The sequence below is a fragment of the Phaethon aethereus genome, assembly GCF_964289735.1.
Source record: "Phaethon aethereus genome assembly, chromosome: 20".
Classification (NCBI taxonomy): domain Eukaryota; kingdom Metazoa; phylum Chordata; class Aves; order Phaethontiformes; family Phaethontidae; genus Phaethon; species Phaethon aethereus.
Genome location: NC_138596.1, coordinates 8,289,966 through 8,316,485, shown reverse-complemented (window position 1 = coordinate 8,316,485; position 26,520 = coordinate 8,289,966). Strand labels below are relative to the sequence as shown.

Here is a 26,520-nt window from a genome sequence, read left to right as displayed (position 1 = left end):
CCTGCATTTTGCTGACACTTCAGTGAGTTGCAGTAGAACAGTTGCTGTCTTTAATGTCAGCAATGTTTTAAAATTTGAAGTACTGTGAGCAGATACAGCTGTATCATTCAGTGTGCTGTTGGGTTCTAGCTATAACTAAAAAAGTGGATCCCCTTTCTCACCCTCATCAAAACGGTCTTGTGCATAAGGAGTTCCATTGCTGGTTATAGCACTGCTTATCAAGGTGGAAAGCAGCATCAAAAGAAGAATAATCAGAGAGGCCTGTAATTAGATGTTGTTTAACAAGAGGGGAGGTGTTTCCTGCCCCAAATAAAAGGCAAAAAGAAAACCCTGAAAATAATTGTACCCTGCTGTAGGTAAGAAAAGGGAGAGGGTTTTCTAATATGTCCCAGTTCCCCTCTCTTGAGGGGGACAAGGGAGAAGCCTGTATTGCTAATCAGGAATCCTGTATGGCTAATGAAATTTCAAGAAGGAAGGGGGGAGATACTCCTGAAGAGACAGAATGTTAGATTCTGTTAAAATTCTGTGCCAAAAGAACTCTTTATTCAGCATTCTTTCCCCAGTTGCCCCTCCTGAATTCCCAAGAAGGGAGCCAAGTTGTGCTGCCGGTTCCATAATAAAAGCTCCTTTCTGCTATTAACCAGCTTCCATCTATATATGCCCCCAGTTCATATCTGAATTGCAGGTTGTTGGTGAAAGTGTCTTCAGAATTACAGAAACTTCCCCTTTTCCCCCGCACTCAGTACATGTGTGATGAGAGCAGTCAATCTTCTAATCTGTAGTCTTTGCTTCTTACATTCACTTCTGTCAGTCTCTCAGCTGTGAAAGTCACAGCTGACTGAACAGTGGAAGAGCTGGGGTGCTGAACTCTCCAGAACAGCCCCTTCTCTCTGCCATCTCGGACCATGCCTGAGAGGTGTAGGGAGGAAATGGGGAAGTCAGCTGTGTGCTGCCATAGCCCCAGTTCTCTACTCTGTACACAAACGGTTATAGCTGAAGAACGCAAGTGCAAAGCCTGTGCAGCAAATAAGCAGCCAGGGGTGTAACTTGCATGTTCAGAGGGAGGAACTCCTCAGCATCATGGTGAGGAGGAAGGCCCTGTTTTCACCTCTGTGCCATGAACATGCTTAGTGCTGATCAGAAGAGACATTTTGTCCTCTGCTAGTAAACTAGGTGAACCTGTTTCACTAGATCATGAAAGAATTCTAGAAAGCATGAGCCCTACCAACTTCCTAATGTTATGTTGATTCCTTGCACTGTTGTCTCCCTTGAGAAAGCTGCTCGATGGTTTGTTCAAGGAGTAATTCAGCTGAGTACCTCCAGCAGGAGCTATTTACTAGGGTCTCCTGGTAAGGACACTAACCTGGACAGTTCAGCTTAACGGTTCCATTTTAGGAAAGAAAACTAGGCTGAAAGAACTGATGACAAATAGAAGAGCACTGTTGAGTGTTAAACTAGTGATTTCATCATCTTAAGGGGAAAACAGCCTATGTAATAGCAAGATGTGCTGCTGCTGAAAGAAATGTATTGGTATGTGGGGGTAGATGGGAGGGGAAGCCAGCATTTATGTTCAGGTCACATATAAAGCTTTCTTTTTAAATAGGTTTTTCACCTCAAGTCTTCACTGTGCCCGTTTCTTCATAGCAAAACAAAACTGGTCCTTTCAGTTATGGATGTGCAGCACAGGATGCTTTTGTTCACTTTCACTCCAGGTCTTAGGATGGTTTCAGGCTACATCAAGGCAGCTGTTCTCAGATATCTTAACTGCTGTTGATGTTCATAGTATTTATAAATGGAATGATAGAAACAACTCCTGTAAGTAGCCCTTAAGTTGGTTTTCTTAACTTCCTTGTGTCTTGTCTAAGGAGCTGGGTGATGAACTAGTCTGAAATATTGACTGGTTTCCTCTGTGAAAATCAAGTCCCCTTTCCACCAAAAGATCCCAGAAAAGGAACAGATACTGTCCCTTGCAGCAGAAGTATTGCGGTACTAAAGGGGCACAGTTAGGTGGAGGGCATTACAAGGCATTTCTAGGCAGCGCAATTGGCAGACTTACTAACTGTGAGTCCTGATGCAGAAGATTCTAGTTTCCTACATACACTGCTGTATTTGTGCATCTCCCAAAAATACAGTGACCTCTCCCCGTGGCTGAGAAGCTCTCACAAGCAGGATGTCAGCTATCAATTGGCTCTGCAAAGTGGTCTGGAATTCATTCTGAATATATTTTTGCTTTCTATGTGGAAAAAGAAATAAGTATAAATTCTCATTTTATGCTGTATTTTGTACCTTAGTTGTGTTTGAAAATGTTTTGATTTTTGGAAACAATCAAAATAAAACAATGGCATCTTTGTATCCATTTGGGGTGTGTGACTGGTGATGCTCCACAGCTAGGCTACCTGGAAATGGTGGTTAGTGGTCTTCTGTGCTTTTTTTTCCCCCCTACCTATTGAGGTCTGAGCACTTGACTGCAGCAGCCATCCTTCCCTCAGTGGTGGGGGGTGGCTCAAGGCTGTTAGAATACAGCTTAATTCCACCCTATCCTTCCCCTCCCCAGCTGTAATGGTTAACTGGAATAGACACATACTTCAGCCAGACTTGGGCATCCTCTAGAGCTGTTATACAACAGGCTTCAGGCCATGTATTTATCATAAAATTTATTTGCCGTTTGTTGCTTTCTTGAAGATCTTAGATTTTTGATGATGAGTCTTGAATTTCTTCTTTAAAGGGCCTGACTGTTTCTGTGGAAGAAAAAAAAAGAGTTAATCAGCTTTTTGCAAAACCCAAGTCTAGCCCTGCCCAAGGTATCTTAAAGAAGAGAAGCTGAGTATGGTCTCCTTTACCAAGGATACCACAGAACAAGCACAGCACTGGTAGGAGATAGCTTGCAGATAGGGCAAGGAAAGATCCTGGCTAGCATCCTTTTCTCTGACAGGCAGGTGGTTTCATTAGATGCAAACAGCAACAGTCTCCTCAGGAATGAGCCTAAACTTTATCTAGCCTTCACTTTCTGGTGTGATAGGGTTTTAAAGGATCTGCCTTAGAGTTAAAGGTGTATGCATCTTTATGTATGTAACATCTGCCTGCTTTCCAAACCTCCTCAAAAGAGGCAGAAAAAGGGGCTAGAAGGACCCTGTGACTTCAAAAGGCTTTAACTACTGTTTGTGTGTATGAGGAAGAAGATTATGGAACCCACAAGACATGCTTCAGTCTCCCTGTGAAGTGTGCAGCAGGATCCCACCAAAGATTTATACAGGCAGGAACATCCCTAGTTACTGCAGGCAGCATAAGCATTTACTGGTAGTAATTCACACCTCAGGCTGTGAGTCAGTGGCTGGCACTTGGGGAAAGTCTATTCTTTGATCAGCTTTGCACCTTCTGCTGGTTCTTGGATAGGAATAGATCAGATGAACACCTACAGGATGGGATCCCAGTTCCACGCTCCCCTGCTGCTGCATGTGGCAGTGTGACTCCCACCTTTCCCCTTTTGTTGCCAACTGCTCTGTTGACATCCGTTCTCCCACCGTCCTCTCCGTTCACGTCACCATTCTGCCTGGTGCCATCATCCTCGCTGTCTGTTGCAAAGTCATCGCTGCCCTTTGTGGTTTGTGGAGTTGCTGGGATTTTTTCTGGGAAGAGTGCAGCTAAAATACAAAGATTTAGCTCAGAATCAGTCTCCTGTGCACACAGGCTCTGCCTCCCCCTAACTTTACTTTGAGGGCATCTTAAAGGTAATTTCCCAAGTTGCTTCCAGTCTCTGCGTGTGTACATGTCACTACTGAAATACTTGGTGTTCTATTAGAAATGTGCCTCATGCTCTCACTAGCCCCGTTCTGGGAACCATTCAGCATGGGTGGTTCTGTAGTGTTACACCTCTGCCCTCCTACAGCAAGGCTGCATCTCCAGACATAAGTCAACAGAACGGTCTGACCAACTTCTGTCAGACTCAAGCACTTGCTGAGAAATGAAGAAAGCAGAGATACCTAAAGCAGCAAATCCCAGTGGATCTTGTATCCCTCCCCTCACACCTTATGTGATCCAACTCTGGTTATTACTTAGTGATGACTGCTATTATTTACTGGTGGTAAGCCTTCTGAAACCCAGGAACTCCCAACTGGAAGTCACATGCCTCTAGCACACGAGCAGCAGGGAGCAGTATAAAGAAGCCAGGAGAAAATTAGCCAACAAACGCCCTTCAGGACATAGATGATACCAATGTTCTTACTCACATGGGTACAGGTCACTCATGCTGTCGTCCGTCTCCTCTCCATCCTCATCACTGGACTTTGGCTCCCAGAATTCCTCTCTTCTGTAAGGCTGCCTGCTCCGGTTCATTTGATCATCAGGGTGCTGTGTCCGCTGCTTCTTCTGTCGCAAGCAGGCAGGGACATACTCCACTCCTTCCTTCTGGCACTCCTCATCTAATAGTGCAAGGGGTCAGGCAGCACTTAGCAAAGCCCACACAGTCACCTTATTCCTTTTCATCTCCAGCTCTAGCTTATATTAAATACAACTCAAAAGTATGTCAAGATCCAACTCTAATATACATTCATGTAATCTACATCGATACTATGGACCATGAAAGACAGGAAAGATGTTAACACAGAGACTGTGCAGGACACGTGTGAACCACCCTCTCTGGGGAAGTTTTAGAACCGCTCCTCTCAAGTAAGGATGTTCCAAGGTATTGCTAGAGGCCTATTGCTCCCTGTACCTGGGGTCTTCCTTCCTAGCAGAGGAGCACACACAGCAACAGCAGTATATTACTGTCAATCTAAAGAAAATGGATCCCCTTCCGTCATGTAGAGCTACGGGAATCTCAACAGCTCAGGGGAAAAAACTGACTGCTTCTGTCTTCAGACCTGCACTTTGGCCACAACAACCCCATGCAATGCTACAGGCTTGGGGAGGAGTGGCTGGAGAGCAGCCCGGCGGAAAGGGACCTGGGGGTGCTGGTTGACAGCCGGCTGAATATGAGCCGGCAGTGTGCCCAGGTGGCCAAGAAGGCCAACAGCGTCCTGGCCTGTATCAGGAATAGTGTGGCCAGCAGGAGCAGGGAAGTGATTGTGCCCCTGTACTCGGCCCTGGTGAGGCTGCACCTTGAATACTGTGTTCAGTTTTGGGCCCCTCACTACAAGAAGGATGCTGAGGTGCTGGAGCGTGTCCAGAGAAGGGCAACGAAGCTGGTGAGGGGTCTGGAGCACATGTCTTATGAGGAGCGGCTGAGGGAACTGGGGTTGTTTAGTCTGGAGAAGAGGAGGCTGAGGGGAGACCTTATCGCTCTCTACAACTACCTGAAAGGGGGTTGTGGCGATGAGGGTGTTGGTCTCTTCTCCCAAGTAACTAGTGATAGGACAAGAGGAAATGGCCTCAAGTTGCGCCAGGGGAGGTTTAGATTGGATATTAGGAAAAATTTCTTCACTGAGAGGGTGGTCAGGCATTGGAACAGGCTGCCCAGGGAGGTGGTGGAGTCGCCATCCCTGGAAGTGTTCAAAAAACGTGTGGATGTGGCACTTCAGGACATGGTTTAGGGGACATGGTGGTTTTGGATTAATGGTTGGACTTGATGATCTTAAAGGTCCTTTCCAACCTAGTGATTCTGTGATTCTGTGATTCTGTGAAAAGCTACTTACATGTTTTTAGGGCCTTCTGGTAGCGCTTCCCTTGGACATGACGCAGCACATGCTCTGGAAACTTGTTGATGTGTCTGAGAGTGAGCTTGCAAAACAGCTGGTGTCTGACAGACACAGAAATAAAAAAGCCAGCGACAGAGTTTAAGTATGCTATTACTTAATAACTTTTCACTTACAAGTACTGGGCTCAAAGTTGATAAATACTTTATAAGGTCTTTCCCACTCTCCCAAAACCCATAAAGATTCAAGAACTTTGTAAAGGTCGACCACTTTATGTCTGAGATGATAGATTGAACAAGGTGTGAAGCATAACACACAAGAAGAAGAATACGTACAGATTCTTTGTGCTGGGCACTATATGGGGCTCAAACTTGCCATAGTCAAACTCTCTGGCTGTCTTTATCAGCCGCTGATACTTCTTGCCATTAGTATAAGCCTGCAGCTCTGACAGCCGACATGGCATCTCGTGGCCTGTCAGCCTGCATCTCACCTGAAGAAAAACGATGTCTGGTCAGGGAAGCCCAGGGGCTTACCCGAGGGCTGGGAAGGGCGGGAGAGACCTCAGGCTCTCACCAGCGTCCTCCTCCCCATCCCTCCTCCGACTGCCACGGCGGGAAAAAAGCCTCCGGGCCAAGGAGCTCACTGGGGCCGAGCCCATCTGCCAGGGTAACCTCTCCGGCCTCCTACCAACCGGCTTCGTCTCCCCTCACGGCCCTCTCGGGGGACGCAGCCCCGGCATCCCCTCAGGGAGGCGCCCCCGGCCCCCCTGACGGCCCGCCTCGAGGACAGCCCCAGCCCTCAAGGCGCCCCACAGCCCCTCACAGCCCGGCCCCAACCCCACCTTGCCCGGCTCCGTAAGGCTGAGGAGCGGGTGCTGCCGCAGGAAGAGCCGCTCCTCCTCGGGCACCTCAGACATGGCCGCGCCGCCGACAGGCCCCAGCCCCGCCATAGCGCGGCGCCGCTAGACAGGCGCTCGCCTCAACTTCCGGTGCCGGCCACGCCGGGGAGCGGCGGACACCATAGAGAGGGGCGGCTAGAGAGGCAGTCTGCCTGCCTGCCCGCGCCGGGACTGCCTGGGCCGGAGGCGAGTGGCGGCGCGGAAGGCCACGGTGGCGGCGTTGCCATGGCGACGGGGAGGCTGCTGCTGCGCGCGGGGCCGCGGCTGCTGCGGGAGCACCAGGTGAGGGCTGAGGGGAGCGGGGCCGGGCCGGGCCGGGTAAGGCCCCCATCCTGTCCGGGGCGCAGGCTCCCCGCAGCCGCCGCCCTTCCGTTGGCAGGGCCCGGGCTGTGGCCGCGGTGGGTTGGTGCTCCCTCGTCAGGGTGTGGGAACCGGTTTCACTGCGCGGGGAGAAGCGGCGCTGAAAGTGAGCGGAATCGGTGGCAAGAAGACTGTAAATCTGTCCTTGTGCCGCTCCAGCGTGGCAGGGAGGGGAGGAAGCGGGAAGGGCAGGTGCTCGGCTGGCATTTATTTCAAGAACAAATTAAGATGGTGTGTACGTTTGCTGATGGCATGGATGGAAAGGGATAGATCATTTGCTGTGCTATGGTTAGCTCTGTAACTGGAATTTGGTTATTATGTTGTTTAAATTATAACCTAACCCGTAGTGTTTCACAGGCGGTTGCTCAGATGAGACTTACATCAATGGGTAGACAAAATTTCATGCAATCATTGAGGCAACTGGTATCATCTAGATACAAATTCTACAAAACAGAGACACTACAAAGGATCCTTCTTATTTCATGTAGGTATCACATTGCTTGATCAGAAGAACATTTTTTGGGTATCCTCTAACTAAAGCAGGTGCTGGTGTGGTGCAGCAGACTAAAGGTAAGAAAATATTTACTTGGGCTTCTGCCCTGTTTCAACCTTATACCAAGAGGTGACGTTTTCTGCAGGAATTTGGCATCTCCTCTCCTGTACAAATTCTATTCCTCGTTTTGTTTTTCTCTAGATGTTTGTTTGAGGTTCTGCAGACCACGAAGTTCTACAACAGCTGCTGATGCATCTGGAGAGGATATCTTACTCAAATGGGGCCTTTTCCTGGTCCCTCTGGCCACATTCTGTCTTGGCACTTGGCAGGTACAAACAAATATTTCATTTTTTCAAGAGATGAGCACTTGAGGGCCGTCAGGTTTTTCCATCTCTGGCTGTTTAATCTAGTTCAAATCACATATAGGGTAAAGATTTGCTGTTATTTTACCGTTCTGTTTTCTAAGTGTCCATTTGTAAATCTTTAAAGGAGAGATTCTTATTTTTGACACTTTTATGTCAGTGTAAATATTTCCTCAAATTAAAGTCAGTAGCTTCCATTTCCATGTCTCAAATTACCCGGTTTTAGGCCAGGTCTGAGGAGAAACTTAAGACACAGATTTTAAGACTTGCTGGGCTATTTTATTGCTTTGTTCTACCATACGGAATTACCTTTGTGTTTGTGTGCTTTCAGGTTCAGCGGCGAAAGTGGAAATTAGATTTGATTGCACAACTGGCATCAAGAATTACATCAGAGCCCATCCCTCTGACATTAGAGTAAGGAAGCTGAGACAGTTTATTGTCTACAGAGTACTGACAGTGTGCTGGGCATATATGGTTCCTGCACTAATGAGCTTATACTGAACTAAACTGCATGAAAATGAAGGAATGCAATAGGAATTAGGACGTGCAAGCAAATTAGAAGGATAGACATCCTGTTAATTTCCTTATTTTTAGTAAGAGACTAAGTAAGTGAACACTTCCCTATGGGATACTCTAAATGCACGTAAAAAGGATGAATCTCAGGAGATTCAGGAGAATGTGGTATGTAGTTCGTACCGTATGTAATTCACCTGGAGAAGGAGGGCCTGGTAGCTGGTGCCTGTGATATCCCAAAGGGATTATTCCTGCAACAGGGAATCTTAGATCAATAGCAGACCCTGCCCCAAGCGTGGAGCAGTTGTGTCAGATATGAGAGAGATTTTTAAGGTCACTTGGCCATATGGCACAACAGTCGAAACAGTTCAGTTGTTCCATTTCAGTCTGGGATGGGAACAAAATGCTCCCTGTTGGCTGGATGCACATGCACTGTATCCTCCTGCTGATCAGCTGTGTGTGTCATTGAGGTGGCACTAGCTTACGGATATCATGGAAGAGAATTGCTTTCTAAATACTCATGATCATCTTGGTTTGATCCACTATGATAGTAATAAAATAGTAAGCCAGCTGCTTATTCTATGAGGTGCTTGTCTTCTATTTGTATTTGCCCCCTGGCCCTAGAGGAGCGAACCATTAGGGTAAAGAAGAATCCCAAAATCCCCTAACTCAATTTGCCTGTTGCAGCCATGATTTTGTTTTCATCTTTTTCCATGCAGTCCCATGGAATTGAAGGAATTGGAGTACAGACCTGTAAAGGTTCGAGGGCATTTCGACCACTCCAAGGAGCTCTATATTTTGCCACGGTCACTTGTGGACCCTGAGCGAGAAGCCAGAGAAGCCGGGCGGCTCACATCCCACCCAGAAAATGGAGCAAATGTCATTACTCCTTTCTACTGCACAGAACTAGGGTAAGTAAATTAAAAGTTACAGTTCATGTGAGCAACTCACTTCTGTTTTGAAAAGCTGAATCATGGTGGTTGGGTTTATATAAATTGCTTCCTCTCACAGTCTGTTAAGTCACTGAGATTTGATTCAAAATTGTATTTAAATTCCCTTATAATGTGCACTCAAGATGACAAAAAAAGTGGCACCAAACACATGGATTGCTTCTGTTTTTGGTACTTAGTTCTAGGCAGCAGCAAGCATAAATTTCCTTTCACTCATGAGCCGTACCTTTTTATGTAACTCTAGGATGACAATTTTAGTCAACCGAGGATTTGTGCCCAAAAAGAAACTGAAACCGGAGACCAGGCTGAAGGGACAGGTAAGGGGGATACAGGGAATGTTGCATATTACTCTCTGCCCCGTGATTACCCAGAGGCACTACTGACAAACCAAGAAAGGTAGTAGCCATGTTCAGCATCATGGGAAGTTACAGTCATTGCACTTCTTGAAGATAAACCTTTTCTTCCCACCTTTTTGGTAAGTAAGTAATGTTTTTTACAAACAAGAAGCTGTTCTTGATCTGCTTTTTCCCCTGCTGTGTTACAGCACTGCCCCACTGCAGGGCACAACCATTTGATTTATAATCAGACCCCGCAAAGTGCCATATTTTTCTACCACGACTTTGTATGCCAGGACATGAAATGAGTCCTGAAAGGTTACTTTTTTCTCCTCTGCCTTTCTCTTCAGATTGAAGATGAAATTGATCTCACTGGGGTGGTGAGATTATCAGAAACCCGAAAACCTTTTGTACCTGAAAATAACATTGAGAAAAACCGGTGGCACTACCGTGACCTGGAGGCTATGGCAAAGGTGACCGGTGCTGAGCCCGTCTTTATTGATGCAGATTTCAGTAAGTCACAGAGGAACCCAACCCCACCTCCAATTTACATCAGTCTTCCCCCCTTCCCATTCAGTTAGTTACTTCTCCTGGACACTTGGAAAGGTAAAATCATAGAATCATTTAGGTTGGAAAAGAGCATTAAGATAGTGGAGTCCCACAAGGTATTGCATCCTTCTCTGCGTGCTCTGCTAGGTTCACTATTTGGAAGGCGAGAGGCAGCCAGCACTGGGGACAGTAGGATGCTCAGAAGAGACGCAGGTGGTGGTTGATGCCTTGAGCACAACCAGTCACTTGCTGTAGGGCCACAGGCCCCACAGCTCTGGCTTTGCTAACTTGGGAACACTGTTGCCCAAGAAGAGGGGCAGGGTATCCACACGACTTACCACCTTCATCCCATTTCTCACAGCAAGGGCAGCTCTACGCACAGACTAGAGCTTTAACTTGTGCACCATGTACCTATAGGAAGCACAGTCCCAGGGGGACCCATCGGTGGCCAGACAAGAGTGAGCCTGAGAAACGAGCACATGCAGTACATCATCACCTGGTAAGTCACCCAGCCAGGATTTGACTGACCTTCCATTGGGGTTTTTGAAGGCAAAGCTTTGAACTGCTTTCTGTTGAAAGCAAGGGAGCAATTTTTGCCCAGCATCCTTGCTCCTGCATCAGTGAGACTGGATGAGTGCTTAAGCTACGACAGCCTGAATTTTTAACCTAAGTAACATTTGCAAGGCGATTTGAAATAACTGTGTTTTATTGCACCGCAGCTGACTTAAGGAGGTTCAGTCCATCTTGAAAAGGTGCAAATGTGTGGTTTTCTTTTCTTTCATAGGTATGGCTTATGTGCTGCAACTTCATTCTTGTGGTACAGAAAATTTATACAAAAAATACCTCTGTGAGGGGAAGGGCTACTTTCTTCACTGTACTGTACACCACAGTGAAGAGCACACTTTTATACAAGGCTGTTGCCTGATCAGTCCTGAATAACTGAAGCACCCAGAGTTTCAGGGCAACATGTTCAGCTCTGAAGCTGCAAATAGACTTTAAGCCACTGCTGCAGCCCCCAAGCTCCTACCAGTGTGGTTCTGCCTGCACAGCTTGGAAGCATGGCTGAGACTTCTAGCAAAGATGATTCATGCAGTAATCCCAAGGATACATTTTTCTGTTGTGGTTGGTTGTCAGCTACAACATTTTAACTTCGCCACTGCTGTATTTTCTGGAAGATGGGAAGGGATTTTGTGAATCAAACTTTCTTTCTACGGAGGAATCATTCCTGAAGCGAGGAGTGGTTCACAGCAGTTGCACCAGAATAAATAAAGAGGACCTATAGGTGCTTGCCTTATGACTTGCATTGTACATCTCACATCTTAATAGTGACAGACCTGAATGTTACTGTGGATACTCAAGTCTAGGTGGGCAAGAGCATCATGAGGGTTAGCAAGAACAAGCAGCAGCTACCTCTGCTGAAGCCTTATCAAACTTGGTAGCCTCTAATACTGCAAGACCAAGTCAGTAGTCAGGAAAGAACACATGGACAAGGTCTAGATTCTTCCCCCACTTCAGCCTGCCTTCACTGATCATTCTTGCCCTGGAAGAGGCATTACAGACTCCCAGGAGGACATCCCCATCTGGTTAGTCTGCTAAAAAGTAACACCCTATCTAACCCATACTGTAATCAGGCCTTAAGTACTAATGAAGATGATCTAGAGCCATTTCCAATGGAGAGGTATTTGCACAACTCAGCCAGATTTGTAGCTAGAACTAGCCTAGCCCATTCAACTCTATGATCACACAGCATGTGCAGCTGAGCTGCTGTTGATGGGCTGTGTGTTCAAAGGGGAGGACTGGCAGTTAAGGTCAGTTGCTCCAAGTAAAGTACTAACCTGCTCTACGTAGCTGTTCCTGTGCAGCACTACTCAATCCTCTGATGGAAGGCACAGAAGGAAGGCAATGCTAATGTGCTACCCACTACCTGGAACACTCCCATTAATAGAGACCACTGAAACTTAATTTGAGGGGTTTATTCTTTTTATGTACAGAAAACACGGTAGCAATCCAGTACATCTTTAGCCCAGCTTGGTAGCCAGTTCTTTAGCCTTTGCTTTTTCAAGCTTAGCGATGCGAGCCACTGATTTTGGACCCAAGACATTACCACCCCAGTGACGACGAATCTGCAGAGAAGCGAGAACAGGTTAAATACGTCATAGAACCCCTGATGTCTTTCAAACGACTTGCTCAATTCCACTCCTTTATGCACAAGGGGAAGAGCTCCCTCAGCCAGGAAGTCCTACACATTTCAAGCAGTACAACGTTTTGGGGTAGCGCAGAAATACAAGAGTTTAAAACCCTTCCCCGTTAATGATGCTGGATTCAGCCATCACATAACTTCTGGACTTGGGGGATGGAGTTGAGCCTAGCAGAAGCTGTTGCCCTCTCTACAATCCTAGCCCTGCGATAGCTCCATTTATTTGTAACTTGGTGACAGCATTCACTTTTTACCCCACCCTCAGGTACAGAATCTGAACACATCGTAAGCAGTCTAGGTACAACACACTCAACAGGCTTAAAGCTGATGCCACTATGTCTGAAATAATTTGCATTTCACCAGGAAGCTTTTGGGGACATTAACAGTATAAACTATAAGACAAGGGTAGCAGCACAGAGTATCTTACCTCATCGTATCTGTCATTGTAGTTGGTCTTGACAGCCTCCACCAGCTTTGCAAGGGCTCCCTTATCCTCCCTGTTGGTGATTAGAGCCTTAATTCAATACCTTCCCCAAGTCTTTTACCTCAAGACTGAAGCTGTAGTGGCAATGTGATTTTTCAGGTTAAGCATAAGCATCATTTGGAAAGAGTTAACCATGCCAACCATCGATGCTTTAGAAACTTGCACTGCTCACATTAAGGTTAATAATTCCATCCACATATTTTAGAGTAACCATCCATTTTGGTAAACCAAAATAATCTGTATCTTCAGGATCCGACAGAGCTCTTCATACAAAAGGACATCTAGTAGTATTTTATTTAGTTTTACTCCTTTAAACTAGAGACACAAGTTTGCTATCTGTCTGCCCTGTACTCTGTGCAGCATGCAGAACACTTACGGGTTAACTTGGGTGAAAGCAACAGAGGTACAAGTTTTCCTGTGGACCAGTCGCCCGAGTCTGGCTTTGCCCTTGATGATGCAGTATGGCACTCCCATCTTGCGGCACAGAGCAGGCAAGAACACCACCAGCTGAAAAGAAAGGGAGTGTGCTATATAACTGAGGGAGTATTATCTTTTTATTCTTCCAATCAGCCTGGGCTGTGACAGTTGCTCAGTGTTAAAAAGCTCATTTTGCTCTTCATTGTTGATTCAGGTGAAGAAATTCATACATCATTGCAAGGACCAAGCCTCACTGTAACACCAGAAAAACTATGAACATGCGTTAAGTATTCCAGTTCTGGTAAATGCATCATTCTATGCATTCCATTTTCATGCAGTAAATTTCTCCTAAAATGCATTTTCACCCCAAGCCTAGTTCTATTGCAGTTAAGTTACACAGGTAGCCTGTAAGATGTACAAGCGAGTATGCTTACCTCAATGGGGTCTACATCATGGGCAATAACTACAAGCTGAGCTTTCTTGTTCTCTACCAGAGTCGTGACACTGTTAATACCTGAAAAAACACATTATAGGTAAGCTTTGATTCCGCTCACAGTCTATTTTCTGACCTTTCCTATAAGCCTCACACAATCAGCTCAGATTCCATAGCGCAGCTTCATTATTAAAGTTGTGAAAACTTTTCACATCCATTCAGCAGTACAGAGAAGATATTCCATGGACAATCTGCTAAAGCTCAGGGTTAAAAAGCTCGTCTATTTTGCTCTTCACTTTGAGCTCAGGTGAAGAAATTCATACATCATTGCAATAGCTTGTCCAGTCCTGTTTAGTTGGAGCACCAACTCATCAGTTTTCTCTCTAACAAAGCACCATGCTCCCATACATGCAAGCAGCCAAGTACAATTACCTGCTCGGAGGACTGGTGGCCGCTTAGTCGGCGCATCTCCCTTTCCTGCAGCCTTCTGCTCAGCCCGAGCCAGTAGCCTCTGCTTCTTCTCTTGCTTATTTTCTGGCCTGTATTTGTGCGCCAGCTTCAGAAGCTGTGTAGCTGTAAGACAACACCTACTAGTTAGTTAGCTGCATAACCTGGAAAAAAAAAAATCTAAGCATTACTTTTAGAAAGACTGCAGTGCATCAGCGATCTTGGTGGTTGTCATCAAAGTATATTTAGACAGCAAAGAGTTAGCATCATTCGCACAGTGCAAGAGCAGAGCTAGCAGAGTGCCTCTAGAGGCCATAGGTGCACCTCTGTTGGCAATGAGAGCTCCTTCACTGTTTGGATGAAAAAAAGCCTGTTGACCCTCGCAGCAATTATGATTAAAGGTGGTGCGCTTTCTCCTTTCAAGCAAGCAACTTGTTTGGCAACATCTATGAGGGAGTTACTCTACATAGGCTGAAAGTTTCTTGCATAAACACTGTCACCCAGAAAAGACTATTTACTTGTTTCACAGAAGACCCTGAAGTCCCTTCTTCCCCCATCTCGATGTCAGTTTGCAGAATGCTGGCTTTCCTGCCAAAGTCTGCACTCATATAGATTTCTCAAGCTATCTGTTTACACAGTTAAAAGAACCCTGCACTGTTCTACACCAAGCTGGAAGAACGGACTCCAATGGAAACATGCAGTTACAATAACCCTGGGTTCAGGTCATTGAGTAGGACCTTTGGTATTTTCTATACCCCTTTTCAAAGTACATAGCAGCTATCAAGACTTAAGCCAGCAAATTCAGACAGCAGCTTGCTTTTCACATCACCAGTCACTATTAAAGCCTCCCTAAAATGATTCAAAAAATACTCTCCATCTTACCTTTATTAAGTCTTATTTTGGTTTCTTTCCTCTTCTGAGGCATATCCCATTAACAACCCAAGTCAACAGAACATTGTGGGGCACATGCTTACCTGTCTGGCGGTCCAAAGCCTGAGTGAACTGGTTAATGGCAGGAGGCACCTTCAAGCGTTTGTAAAGAATGGACCTCTGGCGCTGCAGCCTGATGTAGCGTGGCCATTTCACGAAACGTGTGAGATCACGCTTTGGCTGGATATCCTGTCCTAAAAAATACAGACTTTAACTCAAAGCTTTTCCAAACCCAGAGAGCAACAGCATGGAATGGGCATGAGTGCATCAGTGATCTTGGTGGTGAAGTGTCAGCACTATCACTCAGATAGCAAATATTCTTTCACATCATCTGCACACCATGCACAAATGGCACTATGATAGTCTGAACTTATTTACCACACCACGTGCAAAATGGCAAGATTCATCACAACAGAATCACGCAATGAATCTTTATACTACAAGATATTCAGCAAATTGTCAACAGCCACCTCCATATACCTAACAAAGGACACCTCTTAATTGCAGGCAGCAAGTCAACTGCTTTCATCACTTTCTCCTGTCTATAACTTTATTACAATATGATTGTTTGCAATTTAAATAGCTGACTATAATAAACAACAAAAAAAATCCACCTTGCATGCATAGCCCAGATGTCCACTTACTCACCAATGCCAAAGTTCTTAGGCCTCTTCTCAAAGAGGGGATTGACGACCTTCTTGGCCTCCTGCTTCTTGACTACAGCAGGGGCTGGTGCCACCTTCTTGCCCTTGGCCTTCTTTCCTTTCGGCTGCAAGCAAAAAATAAATTCTTCCTTCTTTTGCTTCCAAAGCTTTCAGTCCACCTTGGAAATGCACTTTTGCAAGCCTCTCAGCCTCGCCTTGGTCTTCCAGAGAGAGCAAATCCTTCGATTTGCCTTTAAAAGGTTTATGAACCTCCTCGAGACGGGCGCAGTTTAGAACTTGCGTGTTGCTCTCCTCGGCCGGGCACCAATGGCCCCATGAGCAGCTAGCGCCCCCCAGCCTTGCGCTCCCCGACACCACCAGCGCGAGCTAGTGGCCACCGAGTCCGGGCCGAGATCCGCCCTCCACCTGGCAACGCGCTGCGGCCTGACCGGGCTGCCCCGCTCCCAGCAGCCCGAGCCAGGCGGCGCCGCGCTGCGTGGACGTCCCGCTGCAGGCGCGTAGGCCCAGACCCGGCCTCCGCCGGACCGGCCCCGGGCACCATAAATCGGGCACGAAACACTCCTCCAACAACCTCCCAGGCTACTGAGCACCCGCGCGGCCCTCCCTCCCGGGCCGCGGCCCAGCGATGGGGGCGGATGGCAGCAGATAGCCCCAGTCCTAGCCCCCGCCCCGCGCTCGCCCGAACTCACCATCTTGGACTCAGGAAGAGAAAGGCAGACCAGTGCATGCTGGGAAATATCTATGGGGCGTCACGTCTCGCGAGAGGACGGCGGCGTCGCGCGCGGCGGGGCGGGGCCAAAGGTCGAGAGGGGCGGGAAGGCAGGGCAGCCATGGCGCAGCAGCGAGTGCTGCCGCAGAGCAAAGAGACTCTGCTGCAGTCCTACAACAAGCGCCTCAAAGACGACGTCAAGTCCATCATGGACAACTTCACCGAAATCATCAAGACTGCTAAGGTGGGCCTAGGCTGTAGCCGAGCCCCGAGGGGAGGGGACCGCGCCTGCGGGAGCACCCGGGCTCCTGACGGGAGAGGGGTGGGTTTTCACCGGAGGCAGCTTTGAGGAAAGACGGGGGTCCCTGAGGGGCTTGGCGGGGGTACCTTTCTCCCGGTTCCCTCGAGGGCGGCCATGCGGGAAGAGAGTCCCTTCCCCAGGGCGGGCAGCACCCTTTTCTCCCCGGCTGCTCGCCAGCCTCCCCGCCTCCGCCCTGTGGGCAGCGAAGCGGGGTTGCTGAACGGGGGAGGGCTGCAGAAGCAACCTGGGCGGGTAGCAAAGATGATACGCAGATGCCATAGGGTCCAGAGGCAGCCACAGGGATTCCAGGTGTGGATTGAAGTAAAATGAAATGCCCTGTAATGTAGTAATCATCTGTCAGGGTTTTAGTATGTAAAGGTGGATATGTATACTTTTTTCATTAGATTGAGGATGAAACTCAAGTCTCTCGAGCAACCCAGGGTGAACAAGATAACTATGAGATGCATGTCAGAGCTGCAAACATTGTGAGTAGCACTCTGCGTTTCAAATCAGTGGGCAGCACATCCTTTGGGTACCATTGCATTCATTATTGCATCTAGGGCAGCCTTTATAACTCTCATGAGGACTGCTGCTAGAAGAGTAACTTGATATTTGGGGTGGTTGTGGAAAGCTGGGTAGCCTGGCTTGTCAGCTATAGGCTTCTGTCAGAATGCTCACATAATGTGGGATTTTTTTACTTTATTCAAAGCTTGGGCTGAAGAAGCACCTTGGGAGATCTTGTTTTAGGCTTGGAGCAAAGCACTGTTTTGATCTACTATGGGCTATGTGATTTTTCTTGCTGCTACAAGGTCCGAGCTGGTGAGTCCCTGATGAAACTTGTGTCTGACCTGAAGCAGTTCTTGATCCTCAATGATTTCCCCTCTGTGAATGAAGCTATCAACCAGCGCAACCAGCAGCTGAGAAGCTTGCAGGAGGAATGTGACAAGAAGTTGATTGCACTACGGGATGAGATCTCCATTGACCTGTACGAGCTAGAAGAAGAATATTACTCTTCCAGGTACAAATAGGGCAGTGGACTTCTGCCTTATGACTCCAGTCCTTTTGGGGTAGTTAGTCCAGACAAACAAGTAGTCCTTAGAGTATAGGTCTTGAGAATGTTCCCAACAAATTTTTGCTCCTGTTCTTAATGAGGTCAAACCCTTTTTCTACAACTAAAGGAACTTCCTTTTCCTTGTAGATACCCTACGGGGTATAAATGTCATGGTGAAGGAGGTATTCACAGCATCCAACTCTAGGTGCCCGATTTAGTTGGATAGGGTTGACAGATAATTTGCTTAGGCTTCCTTTGTAGTCATTGTAAAAGGAGATGAATTTCCTTGGGGGTATAGGCTTCTGTCTGAGTATCCCTCTGGAGGAGCCTCTCTCTCTCTCTCCCCCCGCTTGGAGACTAGCTTGCTGAGCTGGGTCCTAATGTTAGATGAGATCACCACGTCTTCATGGTGAGTTCTTTCACAAGTGACCTGGTTACACAGTGTGCCTTTTCCCTTGTAGTCCAATGCCCCCAGCTGCCTGGAGTCCTGTGGGGTGAACATTTGCAATGAGAAAAGAGACTTAGTTTCATTGAATTACGAAGTATTGTAATAGAATTTTCTATGGGAGACTTCTTACTGATTTTTTGGTGGGGTTTTTAATATTTTAAAAAGATTCTTAGAAAAGAGGCTTTAGAGAATTCAGACACTTTATTTTTTTTTTTTATTTTCTGTCATGCACTCCAGCACTTCTAGTTGATGATGCAGTAAATGAAAGCAGGAGAAAATAAATGAAAATCTGAATATTTTGGCTGCACTGTCCAAGCTAAGTAAAGTCAGTGCAATAATCCTATGACTTCTAAACAAAAACTTAACTTTTCAAAATCTTACTTAAGATTTTAATGACCAGGTTTTCTATTTTTGCCTTTCCCTTCTTTCTAAAAACGCTGAATGCTCATAATCCCAGCTAAGCCAACTGAAACCCTAATTGCTCAGTATCTTCAGATGTTAGGTCATTATTTATGGATAACGTATGTATTTTAAGAGTAAAAAGATGCTGATATGACATAACTTAGGAGCTGCTATGACATTGAAAGAAAACTCGAGGTAAAAGTTTAGAATTGTTTTTCGAACTTTACTCGGGTTTTTTGGGGAGTGGCAAGGGATCCCAGAAATATCTCCAACATGAAGAGCGATGGTCACACACCCAAGCACCAGTCCAGGCCCTAATAGGTCAGGGGTGCGTCCACTACATAGGCTACATACAGCATAGCAGTGAGCTGTATCCAAAGTGATGCAGTGTGGGATGATAGTGCTTCACGTGTGCCAGACATGCTTCTCACACTGCCACCAGACTGCCACCACTGTGTGTCAGTAGCTTTAACTTTTGGACTAAGGGGTTCTGACCATGCTGGCATGGTCGGTTCACCTGCCTGGCACCAGCTGCCATGTAAAGCAACCCTTCGTAACAAACGCCTAAGCACAAATGTTGGCATGCACCAAACACAGTTGCCTTCGTGCTTTCTTATATGAGTGGTCACCAGGTGAGGAAACTTGGCAGATCTACAGAGCTAGGATCCCTCCACTGAAACCTCATATCATGTAGCACTTGGTCATTTGCTTTTAGCACTTATTCCCTTCCTGTGCTCTTTCTTGCCTTTTTCTGCACCAAAGAAATTATGTATGTGTAAATATAGAAAGTGATTTATTCAAAGTCCTTTTATAATTAGAGTACAAAGATATTTTTAATGAAACCTTATTGTCTAATGTGGGAAAAAGGGTTTCTGTTATGTCACACATAGTCTTGAGTGACAATCATGTTTAAATGGCTATAAATGCAATAGCTGGTTTGCCCACAAACAGGCATTCTGCGCTGTCCTGGGAGCCCAGCTGGGGTTGCCTCTCTGCACCATCTGTTACTTTCTTGTGGGGCTTGATCCCACAGGATTTACAAAGAGGTGTGCAGTCCTGTGAGGCCAGGATATAGGTTCCATACAGCCATCCCATCAAACTGCTCCCCCATGCCCCGGAAGCTTGCTGGTTAGTTTATTTTAGGTTGTCCCTCCAGGGAAGGCTGTAGAAAAGTGAGCTCCCTGCAGCAGCACGCCTTCAGGTGCTGTGAAGCTGAGAGCTGCCCTATGCTGTGTAGCTTGCTTGGTCTCTGTGCACTGCTCCCAACTGCTGTGAAAAGCCTGTGGAAGGGAGTGTCTCCTGCCTAGCAGTTGTCACTGCCGCTGTGCTAAAGGGGCTTAGGAGACAGCCCCTTGCCCATAGTGAGTAACTAATAGGATGTGCCTCAGGTGTAGGGTCAGGTTATGTTGGAGTTTTGATGAGGAGACCTGAAAGCAAGTCCTTGAAACTAAAGCTGAGTAGGTTGTTCTTGAAGGAATCTTTGCTTTTGGTCACAGTGTTCAAGTAGCTTTCCTAGAGCTGTTCCTCTGCACACAGACCTGGCTGCGTGGCTCGAGGAGAGTAGTCAAGTCCCTTCCACGCACTGAGAAGCCCTCAGTCAAAAGACAGAGTAGCAGGCTAGCCAGTGCTGTTGTGGGCTGTGCAGTAGCTGCTCATTCTCCCTGACTTTTGAGGAGTTTTACATGAGAGGCGAAGCTTAGACTTTTGGAACTGTTCTAACTGGGCCAGCAGGAAAAGCAGTTATGCTTATGACACAGCTAAAATTTTGTTAGGAACTCCCCTGCCAAGATGTGGTGAATGCTGTGGCATGGTTCTCCTTGGAAACCATAGCCTGAGGTCTAAGACAGAAAAGAAGTTGTAGTTCTGGTTCGGTCCTGAAGGTCTTTGCTAACTGAGCCCAACTTCACTGTGTGTTGGGGACTGTAGGGAAGCGTGATCTTCCGAGGAATTTTACAAAAGGCCCCAGATATAAAACCTGTATCCACTGCCTTCTCACTTCTGCTGCAAAACCAGCTGGGTGATGCTGCCAGAAAAGAGCTCAGAAGCAGATGCTTGCAACTAGTGCTTTGTGTGCTTGTTCCCCAAAGCGATAACTCCAAGTCCAGCTTGCCTTCTAAGCTCCAGACTTGCATTTGTGTTCTATTGCTCTCTCCTCTGAGACCATAGGAGCTGTCCTGAGTGTGGGGTTAGATCTCAACGTGTTTCATGTTTGTGCAATTTGAAGTGTCTCATATTTCTACACTTAAAATATTTCCCTAAGAATCTATTCAAGTCCATACATTAAAAATGTAAATAAAGCTGCAACAACAAAATCACTTGACCCATTGGGTTTGTTTTACTCTGAACGCAAGCTGCTTTCCGCTCCAGCACTCACTTTGTCTTGGGTGTCTCCTGTGTGTGCAGGTCCTTCCTCTCTTTGGAATTTGTTTTGGTTTTGTTCCAGTTTCTTCTATCGTTTTTAGTTTTGTCCCTTACACATTGTGTTTTCCTTAGAGCACAGGCAAGAATTAGCCAGTTGTTTAAAAATGTTACTTTCCCACACTGCTGGTTCATCCAGCAAGCTGTTTTTAGACGAACTGTTAGCTCAGGTTCTGCTGAAAGTGGTAGGAGCCGTCTGTACTTTATAGTCAGGCTGGGGAGCTTCAACAGAAGACCCAGACTTTCTGTGGAGCACTTTCAAGAAAGGGCAAGGGTGCACATGGGTTTCTTCTTTATCATGACAGGGACAGGCCCTAAAACAATTGTACTAGCTTTTTTGATGAACTTTAATTTAGAGCAGGATTTATACTTTTTTCTTCACATAGGTTGTGATCTAATGCCAAGTAAAATAATTATGGATGAGGTCCTCATCTCATTCAAATCAGTAGCAGAACTGCCAAACTTGGGGTGCCAGGACTTCAGCCCAGATCTTTTCAGGGACTTAGAGCATCTGGAGTAGAATTGAGCCTCTGTTTCAGTTTGTAGCAACAGTTCTGTCTCTGAAATTCCCCTGATTCTCACCAGGCCCATGAGGTTCAAGACCAGCCCTTAAGGGGTGGCCAAGGGAAAGCCAGTGTCACAAGACTTGTGATGAACTTGTGAACACAAGACCTTACATCCATGAACGTTTTTTTGCCATTTTCTTAATGCTTTGCTTCTGTCTTGCTCCCCCCACCCTTTTCCTCCCTCCTCTCCTCTCTTATGGCACCTGCTGTCTCTCCTTACTGGGGTTGTTTGTTCTGGAAAGCTACAGTCTATGTGACAGCAATGATCTTCCACTGTGCGAAGCCTACTGGAGACAAGACTTTGCCACGCTGTCCCCCGAAAGCCTCTCCATGCCTCTGACAGCTGCCACAGCAGAGCAGAGTGTTGCTACCTCCCAGAGCTCAACCCCATCGCACCCTCACGTGAATGGGCACGGGGCAGGCCCCACAGAGCACTCCTGAAGAGGATCCTCTGCTGCTGAACATGTTCCTCCTGGCAGCACTGCGCTGCTGGAAGTCTTCCACCTGCTGTACTGAGCAAGCGTCTCCCACTGTCAGGAGAAGGCACTGGAGCTGTATTTGCAGGTTTCTGCTCACTGGATAGCCACAGTGTGTTCTCCACCCCGGGACATTGCCATGAGTGTTCCTCTCCCTTAAGAGATAGTGATAAGTAAATACAAAGTTGATTGTTCTAACAAGTTAGGTTTGCTTTTACATGGCAGTTACTGTAGAGTTCATTAGAAATCAAGTTTGTTTCCATGTGTATCTCAGTAAGTACATGCTGGAGTGTTGGGAGTTGAATCTGTTTGGGCTAAACTTGAGCCAAGTGTGGGGGCAGTGAGTGTGTTGGGGTTTTTACCCTGCTTGCTGAGGTTACTGATGTTCTGGCTGCTTTAAAGCTATCTCAGGATGGCATCTGACAACCTCTGTTCTACTTAACTAGAATAAGAATCTTGTAGTATTTTTTACACAGCAGTCTTCGCTGTCAGAGTGCTTCACAAACTTGAACTTCTTGCTTGCAGTCATTTAGGAGGAGGCTCTGAGGAGACCCTTATGAAAAAGCAGTATTCCCCTTTTGAAGAGGAAAGGGCAAACTGAGGAATCAGACTGAGGTATTGATAGTGCCACTTGCTGAAGGCTGCAGATAGAAGCAGCAACATGCTTTAGTTAGTCCAATTCCTTTTTCAGTGTTTACACAGAGACTTTTTATTAACATAGCCTGAGCTAACGGGAAGCCAGCATTTACACTGACTGATAGTTTAGTCTAATAAAAAAATCTTGAGATAACTGAGGTGTATGGGGCATTGAGCAATACTCAGTTACTCTGGCAGTTTCCTTCCAAACAACACTTCTGGTGCTTTGTCTGCAGTTGTGCGGCAGCTTGGCACGTCTTCTGCCCTTTCTCTTGGCGGTTGTTCTGCGCTGACTCGGACCATGCAGCTGAAAGGGGGGTCTAGTTGAACTGGAATATGGTCGCGACAGCTCGGTGTCGTGGGCACCGCAGAGCCATGGGTCCATTCTAAACAGCTGAGCCGAGCTTCCCCAGCATTCTGCTGTAACGTCTTGTTTCTTAGGATGTGAATTTTGGTATATTTTTTGTTTTATTTTCCTTCCATTCCATTTATTTTTGTAATTAGGTGATTTAATAAAACTAACTCTTTTGTACAATTTTTAAAGCGTGTGTTTTCAGCCACAAAGCTTTGTGAAAATATGACAAGTGTTAAGGACGAGTGTTTCTCTGCAGGTTTTGAAAGAAAAAACCACTCCTTGCAGCTGTCGCCATGTAGGGCTGCAGTCCCCTCCATGCCACAGAAACCGTCATTATGGTTAAACCTGTCGGAGAGCCGAGCCTAGCCAAGCCGTACTCTGGAAGCCTCACACCCCGTGCAGGCAGAGGTTCGGCCCCTACAGACCGAGCCGGTTACAGGTCTTTCTCCTCCCCCGCGCTCAGCGCCCATGAGGGTTTGGGACCTCCAGCCCGGAGCCTAACCTGGCAGGGGGCGGATCGGAGGGCTACCGGCAGCGGGACGACCTGCGGCCGCTCCAGCGGAGGGCCGAGCGCCTCCCGCCTGGCTGGGGCAGAGCTCCGCAGCGACGCCGGCGGACGCTCCGCCGAGGCAGCTCTTGGGGCCGGCTCCTGCCCGCCGGCTCCTGCCCGCCGCGCAGCCGTCACTTCCTGCCCGGCGCGCTGAGGTCACTTCCTGCCGAAGGCGCCGCACGAGGAGGATGCTGCGGTCCTCACGGTGCCCGGCGGAGGGGACCGCGCGTCTCGGCTGAGGGAGCCGCGCCCGGGCTGGGCGGGCCACCCCGGGGCCGTAATGGCCAGCCTGGCCGCCCAGGACTCCTACCTGCAGGGCTTGGCGAGGAAGGTCTGCCTGCAGCAAGCCCCGGAGTCGCGGAAGAGGAAATTTGGTAACGGAGCTGCAGTGCTTCGGCTCTGTCCCTCCCGGCCGGTTTCTGGGAGTCGGGGCTTGTGACAGGCTCGCCTCCACGGGGTGCTTGACCCGGGGGAGCGGCGTTGTGCCCTTTTTTTGTAAGAAAAAACAATCTTTGCTGTAGCGTGGGGCTTCTGGGCACTTGTATGCACGTGGTGATTGGACGTGGAAGAACTGGGATTTTCGTGAAGGGTGCAAGCATGTTTGGCTCTACTTAAATAAATCCTAAACTATGGAATTTTTTAAGATTGAGATATGCCATTGCCATGCTGGAACTTTAGTCTTCAGTAATAACTGAATGTTATGAAGTGGGAATGCGGTGTCCTGTTTTGTGTAACTTGTCTTTGTCTTCTAGTATCTAAGCCAGGTCAGCCCGAGGATGCCAGCAGGCAGCTCAAGAAAAAGAAGAGAAAGAAACCCAGGAAGCAAGCTGAGAAGACAAATGTTCCTTCAGTCAAACAGGTGGTCTCTAACACCAATGAACCTACTCCAGAACAGAAAGCAGTCCCTCAAGCCAGCAAATCATCTCCACAGGGTGTTACACAGAGCAGAAATGAGAGTTTGGTTATAGGTAAGAAGACCAGTGTTGTCATGGTCTGGTTAAAGTTACCTGACCTGAGGTGGCTGCATTTCAGTGTCTTCACACATGTATAGTTTGGAAAGCCTTTAAGACATTCAGCTGAATTGAAAACGTCTTTGATTATTCCATGTGCCCTAAAAGCACATGTACATAAATTTGTAACGTCACTACTGGGTGGCTCTCGGGAAACAGGAGCGTTTAGTATGAATCACAGACTTTTTATGTATTTGGGTAACTTCTGGGAATTACTGGATGCAATCTGTCATGCCAGGCAGGCTTTTCATTATGATTTTGAAAAGCCTGATCACAGAGAAAAGATGTCCTTGGCGTCTTTGTTTCCACTAGCTTGGTACTTCTCTTCTGGCTTGTTAGGCAGCTACAGGGCATGCCAGGCCACTCTGGCTGGCAGTGTTGAATGATAATATGGATAGAAAGGGGGAATTCTAAAGAAACCAATGAAATAGAAGCTCCTGGTTTCTTTAGATTTTCCATTCTTCTATTCACAGAATCTAAAGACTTCTCAGCTTCTCCCATAGACATAGAAAGTTGTTCTGTGTAGCTAGTGCTGTCTCTTAAGTATTTTTATTTTCTTCCTCTTGTTTTCAGGGAGCAAAAGTGAACCAAGTTCCACTTCTTTTTCCGCAATGAATCTCTTGCGTCAGAGACTGCATGAGAAGATTAAAAAAGCTTCTGGACAAGTATGAGAACTCTTTTTATATATCCATATGTGTATTTATGCAATAGAAGTTCTCCCTAGCCTCCTGGGGGATGTGGGGGCAAGACTATGACCTTGCAGGGCTCAGTGTTTGAGCTAATTCCATCTCCTAAGGAAGTGCCGGTAGGTATTGCTGGGAGACTTGTGTGTATTCTGTGGTCTGGAAAAACACATAAAAAAAGGTAGGGCCTGGCTTGGAGGAGTGCATGTTTCTGGTGATTTTTAGGAAAGAGAAAAGCACTAAGAGCCTGAAAGGGAACATAGCTGTGGGGTGTTGAGAGAGAATACAGGGTTTGAAATGCCTTTACTGTGTTTAGTATCTCTAAAAGCTGAGCCCACAGCTTCTTGTCACATGTACTATACTTCCTAGAAGTTTGAAATGGGGAACTTGAGGACATCCCACTTTTAATTCTGCTTTATCCCTTTAAGGCTCCTGATTGATGTCCATCCTTTTTCTTAGGACGATGGCAAAGAATTACCCCCTGCAGTCCTGGAGAAGAGGCAGCGAAGGAAGTATGAGAGAGAGAGAAAGAAGCGCCGAAGAAAGGAGTTGAAGATGAAGGCAAAAATGGATAAGAAAGAAACTGAGGAGGTACTGGTAGAGCCAGAAAGCAAAAAGGAGGAGAGCACAGCTGAGGTTGTCTTTAACAGGGTTGAAGTCCATGAAGAGAATGAGTTGAGCAAGATCCAGAAGAAGAAAGAGAAGAGGAAAGCAGTGAAAGGCAATATCACTCCTCTGACGGGCAAAAACTACAAACAGCTGCTAAGCAGGCTGGAGACCAGGAAGAACAAGCTGGAGGAACTGAAGGATAAGGACCAGAAGAAAGCTCAGGAGCTAGAGAACAAGATGAAATGGACAAATGTTCTCTATAAGGCGGAAGGCGTGAAGATTCGTGATGATGAGGAGCGTCTGAAGGAAGCTCTGAAGCGTAAAGAGAAACGTAAAGCGCAACGCCAAAGGCAGTGGGAGAAGCGGACAGAAAAAGTGGTGGAGAGGATGCAACAGCAGCAGGAAAAGCGCCGCAAGAACATTCAGAAGAAGAAGAAGGATAGGATGGAGAAGAAGAAAGCCAGGGCCCGGAAGAAAGGCCGGGTTCTGCCAGAGGACTTGAAAAAAGCTGGCTTAAAGTGAGAGCAGGGCAGCTGGTCCCTGCAGCCTGGGAAGGGAAGTTCTGCTTGTGGGGTCGGGGACCAGCCATTGTAGAGCGGACTGTCCTTCTGCCTGTCCCGGAGGAGGCAGCACCGAGGATGCC

General features: G+C 47.0%; 5 protein-coding genes across 6 annotated transcripts; 3 read left to right on the top strand and 2 right to left on the bottom strand.

Annotated features, from left to right (window-relative positions):
* Nucleotides 1–2,654: 2,654 nt before the first annotated feature.
* SURF2 (surfeit 2) lies at nt 2,655–6,579 on the bottom strand (the record flags this gene model as incomplete). The annotated part of the gene is made up of 6 exons (XM_082009168.1): nt 2,655–2,738; nt 3,475–3,641; nt 4,227–4,418; nt 5,631–5,734; nt 5,966–6,120; nt 6,472–6,579. The coding sequence occupies 6 exons, from the start codon at nt 6,577–6,579 to the stop codon at nt 2,655–2,657; spliced, it is 810 nt and encodes a 269-aa protein (XP_081865294.1).
* A 174-nt stretch (nt 6,580–6,753) lies between these two features.
* On the top strand, nt 6,754–10,941 carry SURF1 (SURF1 cytochrome c oxidase assembly factor; the record flags this gene model as incomplete). The annotated part of the gene is made up of 9 exons (XM_082009105.1): nt 6,754–6,816; nt 7,377–7,458; nt 7,583–7,710; nt 8,075–8,157; nt 8,976–9,167; nt 9,451–9,523; nt 9,892–10,054; nt 10,508–10,589; nt 10,875–10,941. The coding sequence occupies 9 exons, from the start codon at nt 6,754–6,756 to the stop codon at nt 10,939–10,941; spliced, it is 933 nt and encodes a 310-aa protein (XP_081865231.1).
* A 1,122-nt stretch (nt 10,942–12,063) lies between these two features.
* Nucleotides 12,064–15,979, bottom strand: RPL7A (ribosomal protein L7a; the record flags this gene model as incomplete). The annotated part of the gene is made up of 8 exons (XM_082009141.1): nt 12,064–12,213; nt 12,715–12,784; nt 13,148–13,278; nt 13,623–13,702; nt 14,054–14,194; nt 15,043–15,192; nt 15,647–15,767; nt 15,968–15,979. 8 exons carry the CDS (start codon nt 15,977–15,979, stop codon nt 12,109–12,111), a joined length of 810 nt encoding a protein of 269 aa, XP_081865267.1. The 3' UTR covers nt 12,064–12,108.
* Nucleotides 15,980–16,493: 514 nt separating this feature from the next.
* On the top strand, nt 16,494–21,999 carry MED22 (mediator complex subunit 22; the record flags this gene model as incomplete). Of its 2 annotated transcripts, none has more annotated exons than XM_082008995.1 (4): nt 16,494–16,616; nt 17,078–17,158; nt 17,483–17,691; nt 21,807–21,999. In XM_082008995.1, 4 exons carry the CDS (start codon nt 16,494–16,496, stop codon nt 21,997–21,999), a joined length of 606 nt encoding a protein of 201 aa, XP_081865121.1. The 2 variants fall into 2 exon arrangements, with proteins under 2 accessions (XP_081865121.1, XP_081865120.1); XM_082008994.1 differs by having other exon boundaries at nt 21,801–21,999.
* A 1,856-nt stretch (nt 22,000–23,855) lies between these two features.
* On the top strand, nt 23,856–26,446 carry SURF6 (surfeit 6; the record flags this gene model as incomplete). The annotated part of the gene is made up of 4 exons (XM_082008928.1): nt 23,856–23,949; nt 24,328–24,543; nt 25,159–25,250; nt 25,728–26,446. 4 exons carry the CDS (start codon nt 23,856–23,858, stop codon nt 26,397–26,399), a joined length of 1,074 nt encoding a protein of 357 aa, XP_081865054.1. The 3' UTR covers nt 26,400–26,446.
* Nucleotides 26,447–26,520: the final 74 nt, after the last annotated feature.